This window comes from Manacus vitellinus, unplaced genomic scaffold (assembly GCF_001715985.3).
Source record: "Manacus vitellinus isolate BGI_N305 unplaced genomic scaffold, ASM171598v3 scaffold_15_pilon, whole genome shotgun sequence".
Taxonomy (NCBI): Eukaryota; Metazoa; Chordata; class Aves; order Passeriformes; family Pipridae; genus Manacus; species Manacus vitellinus.
In genome coordinates, this window is record NW_021939122.1 from 16,485,989 (window position 1) to 16,505,051 (window position 19,063).

Here is a 19,063-nt window from a genome sequence, read left to right on the forward strand (position 1 = left end):
AGCACTAAGGCACTAAAGCCATTTCTGCTCTGCTGACTGAAGTGAGGCCCATCACCATCTGTTCCACATCAGGGCAGGATTGACTGGGTCAATCCAGCAGATGCCAATGTCAGTGCCTTCCAAGACACACAGTTTTGTGGTTAGTTTCAGACATGAGTTTGCTTTTAAAAAGGACCCAACTCTTCTTTCTGGGTAAGAAGGTACAAACTGATAGCAGGAGGTAAAGAGCCACAGAAGGCAAAAGGTGCCTCACACTGAAAGCCAGATTCTTTTAGTTCTGTGTTACTGACTGGCACAAACTAATGGGACTGCAGATTAGCCTTTTGTGAGCCCACGCACATACCCATGTTATCCTTGGAAGTGTTCAAGACCAGGTGAAGGGTGTCCCTGTCCACAGCAGGGGGGTGGGAATGAGATGACCTTTAAGGCCCCTTCCAACCCAAACCATTTTATGATTCTGTACTCCCTCTCTGTAGGAATAGTCATTCTTGAAAATGCAACTACAGAAGCAAGAAGATGTCAGAGTTGTGACTAAGATTTGACTTTGGGGTGCTTATTCCATCCCCTCATACTTGGCGCAAAAATTAGTCAGGAAAAAGACCTCAAAGGCCAAAAAAAGATGCATAATTCCTTAAAGATTCAACTTCTAGAATCAATTGCCTGCCAAACAGAATCCCCAAATTTGCTCTGATTTGTAGAAGGCATTAATTTAGGCTTGATATTTGCAAGAGCCATAAAAGATACTTTTTCATACACCTCCAAAAAGGAGTGGAATTCTAGGAATGAGCACTGCTGTCCAAGACAGTTACTAGTTCTTTTGATAGCTAGCTAGCATAATGCATGAGGTAAAACAAAAGCTTCAGATTCCTTTAACTACTTAAAATTTAAACTGAAGCGTTTACAATGGTATTTTGTCAGCAAAATACTGATTCACAATTCTTTCAGTACAAAGAATCTTTTTTCCATCAGTTTCTCACAGTTATTTCTCTCATAGGACAAATAAAATAAGTGACTTCATGTTACAGAGCTCCTCACTCAAAGATGGGGATCTGTTTATACTTACATTGATCATTAAAAAAATGTTTTCACAACAAAAAATGGCATTGAAGATTTCAGACAAGCTACTCTGCGGGGTTGAGGGATGATTTTTACATGTGATTCAATCCTGGAAGTTAGGAATTGTTTTTATTTTAGCGCTTAAAACTTTAGTAGTGTGCCTGCATGCAACCACATACTTCAGTATCATAAACACCAAGCAGATACAGAAAAAGTGGCACTGATAATCCAGTAGGATTCAGGGGAAAAAATGCCAAGTGAAGTTTACCTTTCAGATGCCAGTACTGTGTCTGCCTTTCTCAGTTTTCCAGCATTCAAGTGACAAACCTGTACATATACAGCCCTGCAAAGTCAAATGGGGACTAGACAGCAAGGAACCCCTTCTGAGCTTTGACCAGGGGCTGAGAACTGGCACTACCAGGACACAGGAGCAACCTTAGACAAGCAACATAAACAGCACCTTCACCAAAGACAGTGCAGACAGGTTTCTTAGGTTAGCAGCTACAGTACTGAAGAGAAATGTATTTTGCTCAGAAAGAACACACAGGCACCATGTATATTCTTTATTTTAAAAAAAGATAATTAAAAAAGCAAAAAATCCTGAGCAGAATGTAAGTAGCAATGTCTTTTATAAAAACCATTTTCTGAAGTACATATGTTGTTACAAGAGCCCGAGTCAATCCTCTCTCATAAGGTAAGTTTTGTTCACAAGATTTAAATCACAATAGCCAGTTCTGCCTCATGAAACAAGCTTCTCTGAAGCCTGAGTTGACAGCATGTGATATAAGCTCAGTATTGTCTCTTTCATTACAATAACTTATGTTCAGAAATTATTAGCCTGGAGACTGTTTCATCTCCAGCATTACATATCTGCACAACTCGATAATCTGAGAAAAATTAAGAATGGGGAAAAATATGTAAGACAAAAATAACCTGAAATATGCCCTTGCATAAAATTCAAGTTACAGGGAGGAAAAAGTAGTGGATACACAAGAAAGCAAGGTGCCTTTTTTTCTTTTTCCAAATTCAGCTTTCCTCAGAGAATAGCGGTTTAGTCCTCCCTAAAGAATGATCTGTGGAAAAAGAAGATAAATAAAATTTACAGGAACTCAAAATTCCCACTCCAGCCGACCTCCTTTGAACTACACATTCTTCCTTATATTTATTTATGCCCACTGTCCTCAATCATCCAGTCTCTAAAATGTTTTTCCATCAAGCTTCTGGCTCTCCAGTCACCAATATTTACAGTGGGGATGATTTTCTGTGGCTTCAACCATTGAACAAAACGCTTCATTTCCAGGTAACTGCTGTGTTCACTGTAAGGAATCCCTGAAATGAAAAAACATCACAGTCTACTAAGTCAGTCTACTTAGCTTTTTGCTAAAGCACTTTGCAAACTTTCCAGCTAAGAAATACTTTAGAGAAGTTTTTTTAAATTTTTATTTGGGATCTAAAGTTTATAGCTAAGGTAAAGCAAAAACTCCCAACTTTCCTTCTAGGAAAATTACCTTGGCATTAAGTCACCAAGTCACTCATCAGCGCAAACTGAGCAACATCAATCACTTGGTTAAATGAAAATTAAGAGATTCAGTTCCACCCACCAATAAAAACCGAGAGGAAGACCCAGTCTGTCAGAAACAAGTAAGACATGGAATGAAATCTTGGCTCTGGAACTGCATTGCCACCAGCATCAGTCAGGCCAAGACTCCATTCCTGCAGTCTCTACATGTATCAGATGAAAGCCTTTATTTGCATGAGGAGGAGAGGTGCAAAATGTATGCAAAAATCTGCATTTATGCTGTTCTTGATTACTCAGTTCACTCTCTCCTGGAGAGACCTGTTCAGTTTCTCGATGAGTTACCAGAAAAAGTAGTGGTTACAAAAAACAGTAGGATTTTCCAGAATAAAAAATATGAAAAGCATCCACACAAAGTTAAATCTTTGTCACTCTTATACCATATATGGTGATGTTTCCTCTTGTCTGAGGTTTGATATCCGTCAGAGAAAGACATGAATCAGAGTAGGTCCACCCAGTAGGTTTGAAAGCCAAAACTTGATCAAAATTCTCAGAAAACTTATTCAAGTGATCTTGCAAGCCCTGTGAAAAAAAATAACATATACTTAAACCCAATAAATAGCTAATTAGACTAAAGATTGGAGATTTCATGATGGAGAGGCTTCAGACTACATTTTATTTTCATGTGTTATTATCTTTTTAATTTTAAATATCATCTGCCTTGAAATTATTAATGATACATATTCACATTTGCAAACCAGCTTGTCCCTGAAGATCTCAATTGCTTCATCTGAATTAAGCACATAAGGACAGCTATGCGTTACAGATCAAAATATAGAAGGTAAAATCACATCTTCTTAGAAATCTTGCTCCCCGAGTCATTAATTTTCCCCTCTAAGCTGGAGGTCAGCACTCTTGCAGCTGAGTGGGAGACAGAATGTGGTGAAAGCTGCTTCAGTGCAAAATCATCTGATTAATTTGTGCCACTGAGATCCCAACGCTTGTTTACACCCAGAAGCACCCAGAGTTAATTAAGCTACCCAAAAAAATTGCAGCAAGTCAGTCCACGACTAAACTATGCTTTACCAAATCTCCACTCATAACAGGAAGGAAACCACCTCTCATCCTTTCACTCTAAAAAAATTAACTTGAAAAAGTTTCCAGGCATAAGGAACGTACAATCCTATTCCTGGATAAAGTGAAGTAGGTATGACTTCAAGTTAAAAACAGAAAATCAATTTCATGTGTCCTCTATAAAAATCTTAAAGGCACATTCTCCATTTCAAAGTCCTGTAAGGTTATAGAATTCAGAATCATAAACTTTTTATTAGCAGGAGGAAGAGGATTACAAAATAAAGATTGATTAAAAGAGAAGGGCAGAGGGGGATAGATGGGCTGTTGATAGAACACTAACCAATGTGTCAGACACTTGAAAACTACTAAACAGGGCAGCAGAAAGCTGCCTGTGACACTGCCACATGTAAAAACACCTTCAGTACAATGTACAGTAGCAACATACAGAATCCATCAAAGAAGGCACATAAAGGACTAACAAAACCCTACCGCAGCACACACTTCATTCAGCAACAGGAATTATGGCTCACTGCCATGACTCAATACACTGCAACTGTTCAGTCCTCACTTGATTAAAGGTATAACTACAGCAATCTAATTGTCCTTCGCACTTCATGTTGGGAAGATTAACAGAGCTTAAGGTAATTATTCACATATTTGCTCCCCTTGCTCTAATGAAATCTAAATATAGTACTTCAAATACAATGATTATTATATTAACCAGTGCTAATCTGCTTTCAAATGTTGTTATAAATCGACTGTACAATATTCACATTAAGGATGCAATTTCAATCTTATAAAAAAATTATTTGTGCATTTAGATCATAGGCACTTCTGAAAGTCTCACCTCAATCCTAGTACAAGACACTGCAGAGCTAAGCAACCTAAAAGAGGTTCACAGACCCACAGAGACAAGTTCTCTTGAAATTTTCCACTGCATATTCCTGTGGCAGAAGCCTCAATTGCTGACTCTTAAAAAAAATTGTTTGTTGTAAAAGAACCATGAGTACATTTTGGAAAAGATGGTCTCTTCCCCAAACCAAATTACTATGGTGTTTATTCATAACAAGTCCCCTTTAAATACACATTCCAATCTCTTCTTTTACTGCTTTTGCCAACACTGTTCTAAATCTTCATCCTTTTAAAACGGAAAACATATTTCATTGCTAAATCAACCTCCTTCAATCACCATGACAGCCTGTTATCTACAGTGTTGCTAAAGCCAGCAGTATGCACAAACAGATTCCATAAAGTAGGAAAAGACTCAAACATGATTAAATATTTCATTTACCATCAGCCCTAAGACCACTTAAACTCATCTGGCTTATTCAAGAACAGCCATTTGTCAGCACATACAGCAACCCCTGTATTTTACTGGGGTACAACCAAATACTGCAGTGACGAATCAGATCTCTTTGATTTTTTTTTTAATATTTTCTTTTTATATATCAAATCCACTTGCAATTTTGCTGCAATGAAAGGTTTATTTTTATAAATATTTTACTTTAAAATTCACTAGACATAATTTCTATTTTTTAAAATTTATGTGAATGTTACTCATTTAGAATATCCACAAGATGAATGTACAGCATATCATCTCACTTTTTGACCAAGCTAGCACCTGAAGACAGTTTGATATCACGTCCTAATAAACAAACTCTTCAAGAAAGCCAGAGCAATACATAGAAAAAAAACCACAAAAGAATATAAAGAACCCAACCCAATCCAACAGTAATACAACAACACAAAAAGTTTATTCATTATTTCATGGATTTGTAGGTTCACAGTTGAAACTACATGAGCAGGAAATTAGCCCAATTAAGAAGTAGGATTATGTTCTTGAGTATGGCTGAGGATCAAATAGAAGAGGCAGGAAAGACCCAGAAGAAAATGAAACCATTGGCATTTAGTGATGAGGATCACTAAAAAAATCTGGCTTTCCCAGTAATGAGCCAGTAAATCAAGAAAAATGTATGTTGTATAATCCAACAAGACAAAAAAACATCCAACTAGAGATGATGGCATCAACATTTACATGGTCTGTAAAAGCAGGATGATATCATTCACCGTCCTTTAACTAGAACGGGATTGCAAGTGATCAGATAATTTATTTTTAAAATACTGTCTTTGCTGAGTTCACGTGCAGAAGCAAGCTAAATGGTCATATGAACTCACCTTTAAGCATTTAATATTCTTCACATTTTACTGATAATACATTCCACCCAGGCACTTATCTAGCTGCTGGCCCCACTGGATGTTTAGCACTCTGGAAGTCTACACAGCACTCCCAGCTTACATGGACACAACCTTTCTAATGACAGCACAAGACCACGTTCAACAACTCCACATGTGAGGTCAAAGCCCCAGTCCAGAGGGCCCTGCTGTTAGATCAGGACTCTAATCCACTAGATCACTGTGCCTTTAATCTTTCCTGGCCCTTTCCAGGGTCCAGGCATTGCTTCTGTCATGCTTTAGATTCACCTAGAACCTCCTGTTCTCAGAGGTGAGACCCTGCATGATACAACTGCCTCTCTTTGAGAAGAAAAGCTGTCTAGACATCCTTGTGGTACAATCACACCCTGAAAGTCAGCTATGTGAGTATGCCATACATGCTGGGACAGGTGACAGCAGCATCACATAAGAACCCAGAAATCTGCAGAAGAAACTAAAACATATTACTAGTTAAGACAACACATTAAAAATAAATCCATACACATTTCCATTACTCAGTTTCTGCCCCACCATGGAAAACATTATAGAACAAAGTTAAAACATTAAGATATTATGTTCCATCTCCTGCAGCTCCCATCCAAATCATATAGCCTCTTTTTCTCCTTTTTAGGTCAACTCTGACCTTGACTAGTCCTGCAACTAAATACCATCTTGCTCTGAAGGATTTGCTTGAGATGGCACAGCAGGTCTGAAGCAAAACAGGAAAATGAATCCAAGTCTGTAAAGCATAAACAATCTCTGTTTTCCTCCTTCTTACAGGTTACCTTTAATCTAGAGTCTGCTGCTTTACCTTAATGCCGTTTGGTATTTTGTAGTCTATTTAGGAACACCCAAGAATTAGTCACCCTTCCTAACTAAGAAATCTCCACAAAAACTCTCAACAACAAAAACTCACTCAAATCTCAACCAAAATGTGCATTTGAAAACTACTTAGAAGAAACAATGTTTTAAAATAAAATGGTTTACTTACTTTTGCTACAAGTAGTAGAGAAGATTGTGTGTGGAAAAACTAAAGCATGTGTATATACAAGGTGTCCTACAGTGCATGTATTTGTTTCTGTGTGAGTTTTCATTGATTTTCAAGGAACCTTATCCCCATGTAAATCATCAGCACAGAAAGAGAGTGAATATTCTTTTAAAAGATGAAAATATGGCTATAAATGCAGGGAAATTGGACTGAGAAGAATAGAGAACCTATTTCTTTTTTACCAGACACCGGATTTGGAAGTTGGTCACGTTCACAGGCTGCCTCAAAACAGAGACTCACATGCAGAAAATCCTTTTAGTCTTTTCCTACATCTGACCAGGTAAAAGGCTGAAAATAGGGACTCCATGTCACAATATATTAATTGCTAATAGGACAGACCCTGCAGTCATTACATAAATCTACTTCAAAAAGGCCTCCAAAGAGCAAGTCTTTGAACAAGCCTCATCTTATCTTGTACAAGCACCATATCATGTTTGGAGAAGTTATTAATGTTTAATTGCATTTCATTTTCAATGTATTGCTACATGTCAAAACTACACTAAATAAATACGATCCGACAAGAGATTAAAAAGCACCAAACACAGCACTGGTTGGGAGAAGCCACAAGAAGTTTAATAGCAGGTTAATCAAAATATTTTGGTTATATTACTGAAATATTCAGAATATTTTCTGAACTTACCTTAAAATTAATTTGCATCATGGGAAGAACATGAAGCAAAGAACCATTCCAGTCCACACTGATGAGGGAATTAACAACTGTTGACTCCAAGCACTGCAGTGTTTTATACTTATCACGGGACATACTTGCTTTTGAGCCCAGAACTTCTGCAATTGCTTTAGGATAATTGGGAAGAAATCAGATAAAGAAAATTATAAAAGAGTTTTTTTTTTTTTTTTCGTTTTGGAGATATTCCTGATTATTTTACTAGATAATTTTTAATTAAGAAGAGAAACTTGTAATGGCTGTTAAAAAACTTTCCCCCAACATTTTAGCAGCAGAATTTTATATGACAATTGGAAAGAGAAGTACCTTGATAAATTCTAAGTCATATTTATTTGGTAAAACATCACTGAGGTGAACTGGTATTTATTCCAAAGATGCCAGAAACATGCAGTTTTTGGAAGATGTGACAAATAGCCCACATTAAAGACAGACTAAATTTCAGCAAGGGTAAGTCTTGTATTGATGATTTTACACAAAAGCACAAATGCTACACAGCTGCCTGCTCTAGAGTGTACATTTAGGCAACCCTGTTGGTTCCTAACGCTATAATTGAGTGAAGCATAGAACACAAGATTTTTATTAAGTCAGAAAAGGTGTGCTTTGGTTTGGCAAAGGCTCTGTTAAAACTGATTTCATTAAAACTGATTACGATAGGGCCTGAGCAACCTGGTGGTCCCTTCCAACGCAGGTGATGCTATGATTTAAGAAAATACATGATATAAACCTGAAAGGAAAAACTCAAAATAGAAGTCTAAGAACTACTTTTTTGCTGTTTCTTCATGATATGAAATTATTAACAACAAAAATGTCACAAAAGCTCATTTATTTATTTTTTTATTTGCCCTTAGTAATTTTCTCACCACAATCAATTAAATACATTCACTCATTTAGCATCCAAACTGGCTGACAGTATATTCAGGGGGAGAAGGGAGGGTATGTAAACACGGCAGAAAACTGTTTCTTTTAGAAAGCTAAATCTTATTGACTAGAAATCTAAAGAAATAGCAGTAAGATTATTAAACATATTTAATTTCTTTACACAATATCTGAACATCCAGACTAAGCGACCTGTTATGTCTTCAAGAAAGAGATCTTTTAACCCTAGCTTAGATATTTATTTAGTTATTTGATCCATCACACTTCTTTTACATACCTAAAAAAACTTTTTCTTTTCCTATGGAGTAAGTGCCACAGACAACTAGAGTACGTGGGTTTAGAGTCACTGTCTCAAAGGCAATATTGACAGCAAACTGGATCACCTCTTGTTGCGCAGGAAAAGTGTATTCAGGACTACAGTATCTGGGGCAGAGAAACAAATTATAACACTTTGTTACACGACAAAAGGCATTTGAAACTATCAAGAAGGCCCTCAAAACCGCATGCATACAATAAATGAAAAAGACATTATTCTTCTTTAGAATTTCAGTTTACTAGAAACACTGAGGTGCCCAGGTGAAATTGCTGCAACAAACTTTACACTGAGCATACCAGTGTTTTCTCTACCACTATTCACTTCCTGACACTGAATTCTACAATTTCTTCTTTATAAATATCAAATGCTCTTTCAAGCTGGATATTTGTATCACATGCTAATTACATCTTTATGTCTATTTTTTGTCATACACAGAAACCATAACATAAGGCATTATTCATTCACAGAAACATATGGAACAGAAAGACAAGTCTGCAACGGGGCATTAGTCATCACACACAGAAAAACAATTTTATATACATGAGTCAGAGAAAGGTCTAATGAAAACCTGGACAACCGATTCAACCATTTAGCTTTCTTCTGGCTTTGAATTCCTCCACACCTCTTTTCATAACAGAGTGGAATCCACAAAAAATCAATGTTCCATGAAGCCCTTGTTTTAGAGCTGAACACTGCATTGAGTTCTGACCACCAGAATTTGATACCACTTGTAAATAATATGGTCATCTGAGCAAATACTTCAGCATCTTTTCCACCACCCACTTTCATTCTCTCATGTAACAGCATAACAGTTGAACAAGCTACACGTACATGAAATTTTAATAAATATCTGTTTCTATTCAACACTAAATAAGTGTTAAAACAGTAATGTAATGTAATGTAATTTATTTGGTTTGTATAAAGTCTCACTAAACTGAAAAGAGTAGGGGCAAACTAAAAAAAAAAATTCAGTTTAAGGACAACTTACGTTGTATCAAGGTACAGGGTGTGGACTTGCTGACCAACCAAAGCAGGGTAGCGTTCCATGGAAGGGTCTGCCCTGAAGTCTCCCGTGTGCAGAATAACAGTTCCACTGGGTAGACGGAAAAGGATCATTGCTGCACCTGGACAACTGAAACAAACAAACAAACAATCCCCACACAAATTCCGTCAGCTCTCTGCACTGGTAAAATGCCTTAAGAGATAGACCACCCTGCAGCAGCAGGAAGGTATGCAGAACAGCATTTTAAATCACAGCTGCTATGCAGCCTAATTTAGCAGCAAAGCAATCAAGCCCCATCTTCTAGGTACGACAAAGATGCTGCCTCAGTTCCAATCTCTGAGGTTCTATTGCTTGATTCAAACGGGAAACAACATAGCAAAGAGAAGCAGCATTCTTATTCAGGAGAAAGAGAATTGTGTTACTGCAGATTCAACTGTGGTCCTGCAGGACTTACTGAAGTATTTTCTTTTAAATTCTCTTTGCAGATTTTAAATGTTATTCTCCATCCAGAATTCCATGATTATGAACACAAACTCTCTTGCTGGCAACAGCAAATCCATTGCACCTTCTGCAGTGGATACCTGAAGGGCAAGAGCTCAGACTAGAAAACCAGAATGGGACTACTTTAAGTATCAACCATCTGCAAAGGGTAAACGAAATCTCAAAAGAGGAAAAACTGGCGTGAATCAGAGCTAAAATGACAGAACTGGTGAACTCTCCAAGAAGCTGATCTTTGTACCTAAGGTATATATGCCTTTTAAAAGGAAGCAGAGGATCAGAGAGACAAACAGGAAAAATGAGAAGTGTCCAAATTACACAAGCAACAAAGCTTCCTTCATTCCTAGAAAAGGTTCTCAGAGGACTTCATGGAATCTTATCTTTCCAACTACAGACAAATCCTACACTAACTAATATTCAAACCAGCTGTGACACAGTCCTGCATTTCAATACATATACTGCAGGGAAGGGACTTTTCCTCTAGCCTATGGCTAAATAAGGTACCAAGAGGCAGAAAGGCAAGAGAACAGGATTGGTGCTACTGAACTCTAAATCCAGCATTACCAGTTAGTGCCAGTGCAACAGACAAAAATCTCACCCTTTACCACCAAATCCAGAAGTCTTGTTCCAAAGTTCAACAGGCTTTTCTTTGAAGTTCAGTTTTAAAAATGTTGTGTCTCTCAAAGGATCTAAAGTACCACATTTTTCTTTAGCTCGAGATTTCCCTATTGTCAGTTGAAGTTACAGAAGCCTAAGGTATCTGATAATCAAATCTACTATGTTCCCAACTAGACACCAAAAAACAAAGTGTCCAGACCATCAGAAAAATCATTCTACCCCTCAACAAGCATAAAAATTATGCAGCTATGTGTGGCTAATATAATGTACTCAAAATAAAATTAGGGAGCTATGAATGGTTAATACAACGTACTCAGAATGGTTAATACAATGTAGTCAAAACAAAATAAAGTTAAACTAAAATTCAAAAAAGCCAGTTTCATTTTTGAAGATAGCTTTTGAAATAGGTGAGTTAACTATTTGCAAGAAAATTAGGCTCCTACATGTCTAATTCGCTTCTGAAGTGAAAATGCATGTTACTAAGCCACCTCACGAATGTCAGGTATTTTCATCCCTACTTTCTCAGATCCACTGAAAACCTAAAGATCATGAAAACATAAACTGCATCTGTACAGCTGGTTATCTTTAATGTTCTACATATACAAATTTTCCACAACAAATGCAATGATACCTACTGATTGGCATCGAGCAACAACACTTTGATCCCATCCACTGTACATTCCGTGTCCATGGGCAGCACGTGGACATACTGCTCTTGGACTCGAAGCTTGCTCTTCACCAGATTGCCAGTTATCTGAAAAAGGAAAAAGATTTAAAATGGGATAAGAACAAAATCCAAAAGAAGTGCCTGTTTATTTCAGAAACAAAAGCTCTCAAAGCCAGACAGTCTGGCTTAGAGAGAAACTATAAGGTCCTGGGCCTTTCAGTAGCATTTCACCTCTAGAAAGCAACCTGAAAAAAGCTGTCCTAAGAAACTTTTCAAAGCCTGTCAACAGATTATGGATTGGAATCAGAGAGAAGGAAAACAAGGGGGAATAACATATTACAGACTGCCAAGTCAAGAAAAGGAGGTGGGTAAAGCCTTCTTTAAACAACTGAAGAAGTTTTCAGGTAAGAGGCCCCTGGATCTTATCATGGAGGACTGCAGTCTCCCCAACACCTACTGGAAGGGCAACACGGGACAAAAGCATTCCAGGAAACTTCCAGAGTAAATGATAAACACTTTTTTTGATGCAAACTCTGGTTATGGGTTGATTAAATAAGGTGTCCTACCATGTTACAAGTAAAGAGCTGGTTAGACACATAACAGTTAATGGTAGTCTTGGCCATTCAGCAACCTGAAACACAGGACACAGAGGACCAGGCTAAAACAACTCACTTACTTAATGTGGAGAAGAGATGGCTTAAGCAGAATCTAATTTCAGACTTCCATCACTTGAGTAGAGTTATAGAGAAGATGGAGCCAGACTCTTCTTCATGATGCACACAAAAAAACCCCAAGCTACAATCTCAAGTTGCAAAAAGGGGCATTTCAAATGTATACTAAGAAAAAAATTCAGAGTGGGTAAGCACTCCAACAAGTTATAAGGAAACAGTGAAATCTGGCCTATTTTCAAAATTTGGCTGACAAAGGCTTCATGCAGTTTGACCTAATTTTGAAGTTAGACCCACACTGTGCAGGGGGTCAGTCTATATGACCTCTAGAGATCCTTTTAAACCTGATTGTTTGCATGGTATCTAGACAGGGAAGTTTCACTGATCATCTTCATCAGTCAAATCAGGGTAAGGATTTCTTACAAGCAAATTGCAGATTCCCCTGTACATAACCACTGTGCCTAACTGACCTAACAATGGAACTGATGATCTTCTATTCACTTTCATCAGTACAGAAGTGATTCCATTTGCATGCAGAATGGACAATATCTAACAATCTTCAAAAACCTTACCTTATTACAGTAGATTGGAAACCTGAAGTTTTTTGTTAGCCCACAATAGTGATCAGAGTGAAAATGAGTAAGGAAATAAGCTGTGCAGCCTTCAATTTCTCCATACTGGAAGGCATCAACTGTAAAACCAGTTCCTACAGCAAAATGGGAAGAGAAGCCAGTCAGTGAACACCTATAGCTCAGAACCAGTTTCTAATTAGATGTTGTTTTTGTTTTCTTGCTTTCTTCCCAATTAAAAGGTAATAGTTACACTTCACACAATTTAAGGAGCCATTTAAAGATTAACATGGTTTGTGTATCAGTGAACAGTTGCAAAAAGAGATTTTCACTTACTAAAATAAAAATTTCACATAGTATCCACACATAAATGCTTTCACAGGCCTCCCAAACATGTTGGTTAGCTGCCATCCTATACAGATGGCAACTGGTTAAGCAAATAAAACACCATCTAAATGCAGGTAAATGTATCTCTGAAAGTTCAGATAGACTGAAATCTAATACCAACATCTTAACACAAAATAAAACAGGTAACTGCAGCTTAACAGAATGCATTTTGCAATCAAACTGCAACTCTCCAACTATTCTACAGTTAACACTCCTCTTAAAGAATGCAGCCACATCATTGTTAAGCAAGCAATCTGGGGTCTCTGAATGTATCTGCTGAGATGAAACATGCCTGATTTGCCATTGTATGCTTTCAGTGACCTGCTGTTTGTATAAAAATGTTGCATAAAGACACCTGTGCATCTCTGCAAATGTATTTTTTTTTAAAATGCAAATATACTGACAAATGGTCCTTTTACACTGGGTTATACTTTCTTAAAACTACCCAACAGTGCACAGAACTAATTCAGCTGGTGGCACTTAAATATTTTTCATTTTGTTACACAAATTTCCCAGATCTTCTAGGAGAACTAGAAATAGTTTCACGTACTTGCAGCTAGAACTTCAAGTATTTGCAAGCCCAAAAAACCACAGCAGTCTGCTAAGTAAAAATCACAAGCCAAAAAATCCCCAAGTGTTTAAGTGATACCAGACTCAAAACTTCAGGGAGGCTGAATTATACCAGGCCACGGGGATGAACACATCCCATTATATATACAAACATAACCAGTCAAACGTACTAACAAAATTCAGAACAAAGATAACATAGGTAAAAACAAAGCAACTTTGAAATTGCACTGTACTCACAGGAGTCTGCTCTTCAAGTTTATTATATAGGCAACATTCTCTAAGCCCATGGAACCCATGGCACTCATGGCACTGATGTAGCCCCACAAAGACTTAAGTCAGTTTTCAAGTAGCAGCCCGGCACTTATGATTACCAGTGTATTTCTATTTGGTTTCTTCAAATACCTTCCTAAGACTAAGATAGTGCTTCAGTGGTAAACAGAACTGTGAGGATATGAAGTATCATCCTGTAATTTAAGTAACTGCTTGAGGAGGTTCTGAGAAATTCTTGGCTTTTTTCTTAACTAAACTATTCTGCTCGGTTTTCTTCCTCTGCTTTCACAGTTGTAATAAATCATATTTCTTATTCTAATTGAATTTCAAATGCAAAATTAAACTCAGTTCTTTTCACTTAGTGCTAAGGAAGTAATTGCTATTGACAGCCATATTTTCAGGCACAACTGAAACGATGTAAAAGATTAAATTCAGGAATTAGGAGTGTATATTATTAAAAATAATTCAAGAAAGTAGTTATCAAGAGTAAAAATACCAAAGCCTAAAATTAAGAAAAAAATACAACACTCTAGCCAAAATTAATTAACCTCTACGGAAAGCAAGTTACCTGGTATTTTCTTGTAGAAAGGGCAGTATTTTTTTCTTGGTCCTTCACCTGTAGTAGGTAATTCTTTAAATTTTTTTCTCCACCTTCGTCGGCCACCAGAACTTACTTCTGCAATGGCTTCATTTTTACTTGAACTTTCTGTAACTTCTTCTACATCTTCCAAAGACCCCTCAGCTTTCCTTTTTTGTTGTCTAGGCCTCTTTCCATTGGGAGTTACTGAACTTGGTATCTGCTTTCTCTCACTCAAACACATCTCTCCTTTACTTTCGTCTTTTGCTTTGGGTTTTAACCCAAAGAAAACACCAATATCCATTTGTTTGAGTTCTTTGGCAGGATTTGATTTAGCATTCATGTTTGCTAAAGAAAGAGATGCCACTGACTTAGAGCTGGGGCTGGGAAAGCACACAGCAGCTGTATTAAGATTTCCTTTTTTCTCCGCTACTGTCTGCAAACTCTCCTGGTGAGCTGTTTCTTCAATTGCATTGGCAGTCACTTTATCTGTATTAGTTAAAATGTTACTTGGCTCCCTCAAAACATTACTCTTCTGTGTCAGAAGGGAGCCAGCATCTTCTCTGCCTAGCAGTGATGATGTTTCAGCAAAACTCATGTATGCAGAATCCAAAGCACAGGCACCAGCACCTCCTGACTCTGTGTTACCTGCTTTGGCAGCAGAGGAAATCAATCCTGGCTCTTCAGCCTCCTCACAATTAGAAGTAAAAGAGGACCCACTGGCTACCACCCCTCGCTGATGATCCAGGTGGTTCAATGTATTTACTTCCTCACAGAGGGTTTTTTTAATTACAAAATTTCCTGTTTTGCTATGCTCATACTGAGGCTTCTTCTGTAAGAGAAGTTCATCCAATGTTTTAAATTCCTCAGAACTAGAGTCTTCATCTTCCAAGTTCTGCACTTTGAATAATTTATCCTGTGACATTTCTACTTTCTCCTCCTCTTCCTCAGCTTCCTCTTCACTTTCCTCAAATGTACTCAGTGGAGAGTAAGAAATTTCACAGTCATTGAAGTCCGCTTTTGACTTTAGCAGACTAGGCTGACCTGCATCTTTCTGACTACACAGATCTTCTCCTGTTTCACTTTCTTGAGAGGATGCAAAATCAAAAAATTCAAATTTACAACTATTATCTGTGGTCTGTGTAAGCAGAAATGTCTGTTGAGGTTTCTGAACATCTGCAAACAAGGAAGTACTTTTACTGATTATATTTGGAGACTTCATTTGCGGTGAACTCTGTACCATCAACGCACAGTCATCATTAGGGACATGTTTTGTATCATTAGGTGCTTTCTCATTCTGTGAGATTTCTTTTACATGACTGGGGAAACAGTTGGGCTTTGCAGCAGTAGAACACGTCATCTGCATCTCCAAAGTGTTTCCTGGAGAGTTTACAAGAGAATCTCCTGCTCTGTTTGCTGCAAGTAGAAAATGGCTGTAACGCTTGTAGTGGGATGGAATAGTGGAAGTACAAAGCAAACCATCAGGACACTCTGTGTAAAGATAAATAGAGATGAAATGTTAATATCTTTGCAAATATAGCTGGCATAAATATTAAAACAAAAATCACAAGTGACACACAACCCAATAGCTTTTTCTTATAAATACAGCCATTGGAGGACAGAAGGCACAAGTTAAAAAGGAATTTTCAAGCTGCCAAGGCCTCCTGCCCTGAGCCGGGTAGAAATGAGAATGCTTCCAACCTAAAACCAAACAGCTCCTGCAGCTAATACAGAACTATGCCTGAATTATACAACCCTTTAACAACAAGAATACTTAAGCCTGTTTCAATGCTGTGCTCAGCTTAATCATACACCTTCTAGTTTAGAATTGTCTCGCATGCAAGCAACAAGCTCAGAGCATTAGCACCAAAAAAGGCCAAACGTTTAAAATATAAATAATAAACAAATAAATCCTGCTCAATTTTTTCAAAACAAAACAAATCTCAGTTCTGAATGAGCCTGAAATTCCATTTCAAATTGTCTGCTGGGTTACATATAACATTTAAAAAAAAAAGTCCTGTATTTACTTACATGAAAAAATATTCAGCATTGAGATGCCAAAAAAAAAATAAATCTGTGGCTGTTCCTGCTTTTTTATGTTGAGAGTTTGCTAGCTTAATTGTTGAGGGTTTTAAGGTGAATGCATAAATCAATCAGAAGTTGTTTCCATCTGCTAATTATGGGCGTAAAAGATGGCAGTGAGGTGTTAACACACCTGCCTTAAATTAAAACCGCTGCCAAAATCAGCATTAAAGGATCAGCATTTCATTGTTCTGAAGAAGAAGGTTCAAGGAAAGTTACAAAGATGTAAAAAGGAAAGTGACTGCATTACCTAAAGCAGCCTTCAGTCAAGTTTCCTGACTGTATGTTTTCTGATTTTCAAAAGTTACGAGGTATACTAAGGACATAAATTGGATACCTGAATCTGTTCAGATATGGTATTTCCCCATGGAACTATAATTTGGTATGTATCAGTTTTGAAATGGGCATGTGTCAGTTTTATTCCTCTTGTACAGAACTCCAAACAAAACTGTGTTGTGTTATGATACAAGACTGTTCATGTAAAATTCTGTATAAAATTTCTAAATCATATTGGACCAGGAGCAAACGTTTCAAGTAAATTAGTATATTTCAGGTTCCAGATGTCCTCAGACAACTGGGCAAATCATGTAACAACATGGATACAGAATAATAGAATCTATACATAAGGACAAAGAAACTTGATGTCAAAAGTAGCAGCCTTGTAACTGAAGGTTTTTTCCTGACACTGACTTAGTAATTTTAACAGGTTTCCTTAGATTTAAATGGCAAATATGCACCTTCTTTTTCTTCAGTGAACTACTAAAACTGGAGCTTGATAAACAGCCATGAATCTTTTATCACTACTCTCAGAGTTTTGAGATTAGATTTTGAAATGAGATTTTCATGTCAGATTTCCATGTTCTTCACAAAGCAGCATAATTTTTTTACAAAAACAGTATTGATCAGTAACAACGTTTAAAAAATCATACCAACTACTATCTCAGATTTTGAGCTAAATATGAAAAACAAAGTTTAAAGCAACATTATGTGAGAAACCTCCAACTTTTCTCCGAAGGCTTTTTTTTTCACTCTATTCATACCTTTTTCAATGGATCCTGGAGTATCCAAACATTCATCAACGTGCCACTGAGGTGTCTGGACCAATAGCAAAGAGAAAGGCATCTGGCAGCTGGGACAGTATCCATCATGCACGGGTTTTGCCTTTTGTGAGCTCTGTTCTGTCAGGCTACTCACGCTTTCCTGGGAGTGCACACTACTGTCATCTTTACATTGATCCACATCCTGATTTGGCCGTGATCTCCGCTTGGTTTTCTGCGGTGTATCAGTTTTTTCCACGAATTTCTTTTTCCTATTTCTCTTTCTTTTTGGCTTACCATTGCCATCACTTACTTCCTGCACAGGTGTAGAGATACTCTGTGAATTACATTGATGCTTTTGCTTCCTAATAGATTTGTATTCCCAAATGTCCTCCTCTTCCAGTAAAGCATCTTCAGACATGGCAACACTGGAAATACACCCTTTTCTTTTAAGCAACAGTTCACAAATCTGCCTTTCCTCCCGCTAATATATTTTCTCTTCCCTCCACTCTTCACTATATATGGAAAAGGCCCAGAACCCCATATTAAAAAATCAACACTGGGCCACAAACCACGCAGCAGTCCGTGACGGGACAAAAGCATGGTGGATCCTATCCTAAAAAATAATTCAATGAGCTCCTCTTTGAAGATTTGCTACTTCTGTTAAACAGGACCCGAGTCTGTCAAGACTTGCAGGACGAGCCATTTCCTCCAGCTCTCCCCGCTCCTAAGCATCTACCAGGCCTCGGGAGAGGCAGCCCGGACACCTCGCTCCCGAGCGGGAAGATTTAAAAACAAAACGACGAAGAGTTCAGCTACGGAATCGCTGCCGGGGTGTCCCAGTGCTGCTCCCCGGAGCGTCCCGGTGCCCACAGAGTATCCCGGGATGCCCCCTGGAATGTCCCGGTGCCCACCCAGCGTTCCGGGATGCTCCCTGGGATGTCCCGGCGCTCCCGCCGGTTCCGCGGATGGCGGGCGGGCACCTCCCGCCCCTTCCCCGCCGCGCATTCGCTTCCGCAGGTTCGTCACCGTGGCTGTCGCTCAGCTTTCCTCTCCTCCCTTAGTATCCCCCCCCAAAAAAAAATAAAAATCCCAGCGTTTAAACTGCTGGTTTGAGCTTTGTCCCGGCGCATCTCAATTTTCACACCTTACAAACACAGAAGCCGCCGGTCGGGACAAGGCGGGCTGTGTTGAATCTGCCGCGCGGGAATCTCCACCGCGGGCTCCCTTCGGGAATGTGCTGCTGTGGATACCAAGGATATGTAAAAACGGGGAATAAGTGAGGAGGTCCCGCTTTAAGGCAGGCGCGTTACCGCGTGCCTGTGCTTTGTGGTT

General features: G+C 38.2%; 1 protein-coding gene across 1 annotated transcript; it reads right to left on the minus strand.

Annotated features, from left to right (window-relative positions):
• Positions 1–1,604: 1,604 nt before the first annotated feature.
• On the minus strand, positions 1,605–18,692 carry DCLRE1A (DNA cross-link repair 1A). The gene is made up of 9 exons (XM_008926352.4): positions 17,732–18,692; positions 14,601–16,100; positions 12,809–12,942; positions 11,537–11,655; positions 9,771–9,914; positions 8,744–8,889; positions 7,546–7,700; positions 3,013–3,154; positions 1,605–2,385 (listed from the first exon to the last, which is right to left on the minus strand). The coding sequence occupies exons 1-9, from the start codon at positions 18,147–18,149 to the stop codon at positions 2,219–2,221; spliced, it is 2,925 nt and encodes a 974-aa protein (XP_008924600.1). The 5' UTR covers positions 18,150–18,692; the 3' UTR covers positions 1,605–2,218.
• Between the last annotated feature and the right edge of the window lie 371 nt (positions 18,693–19,063).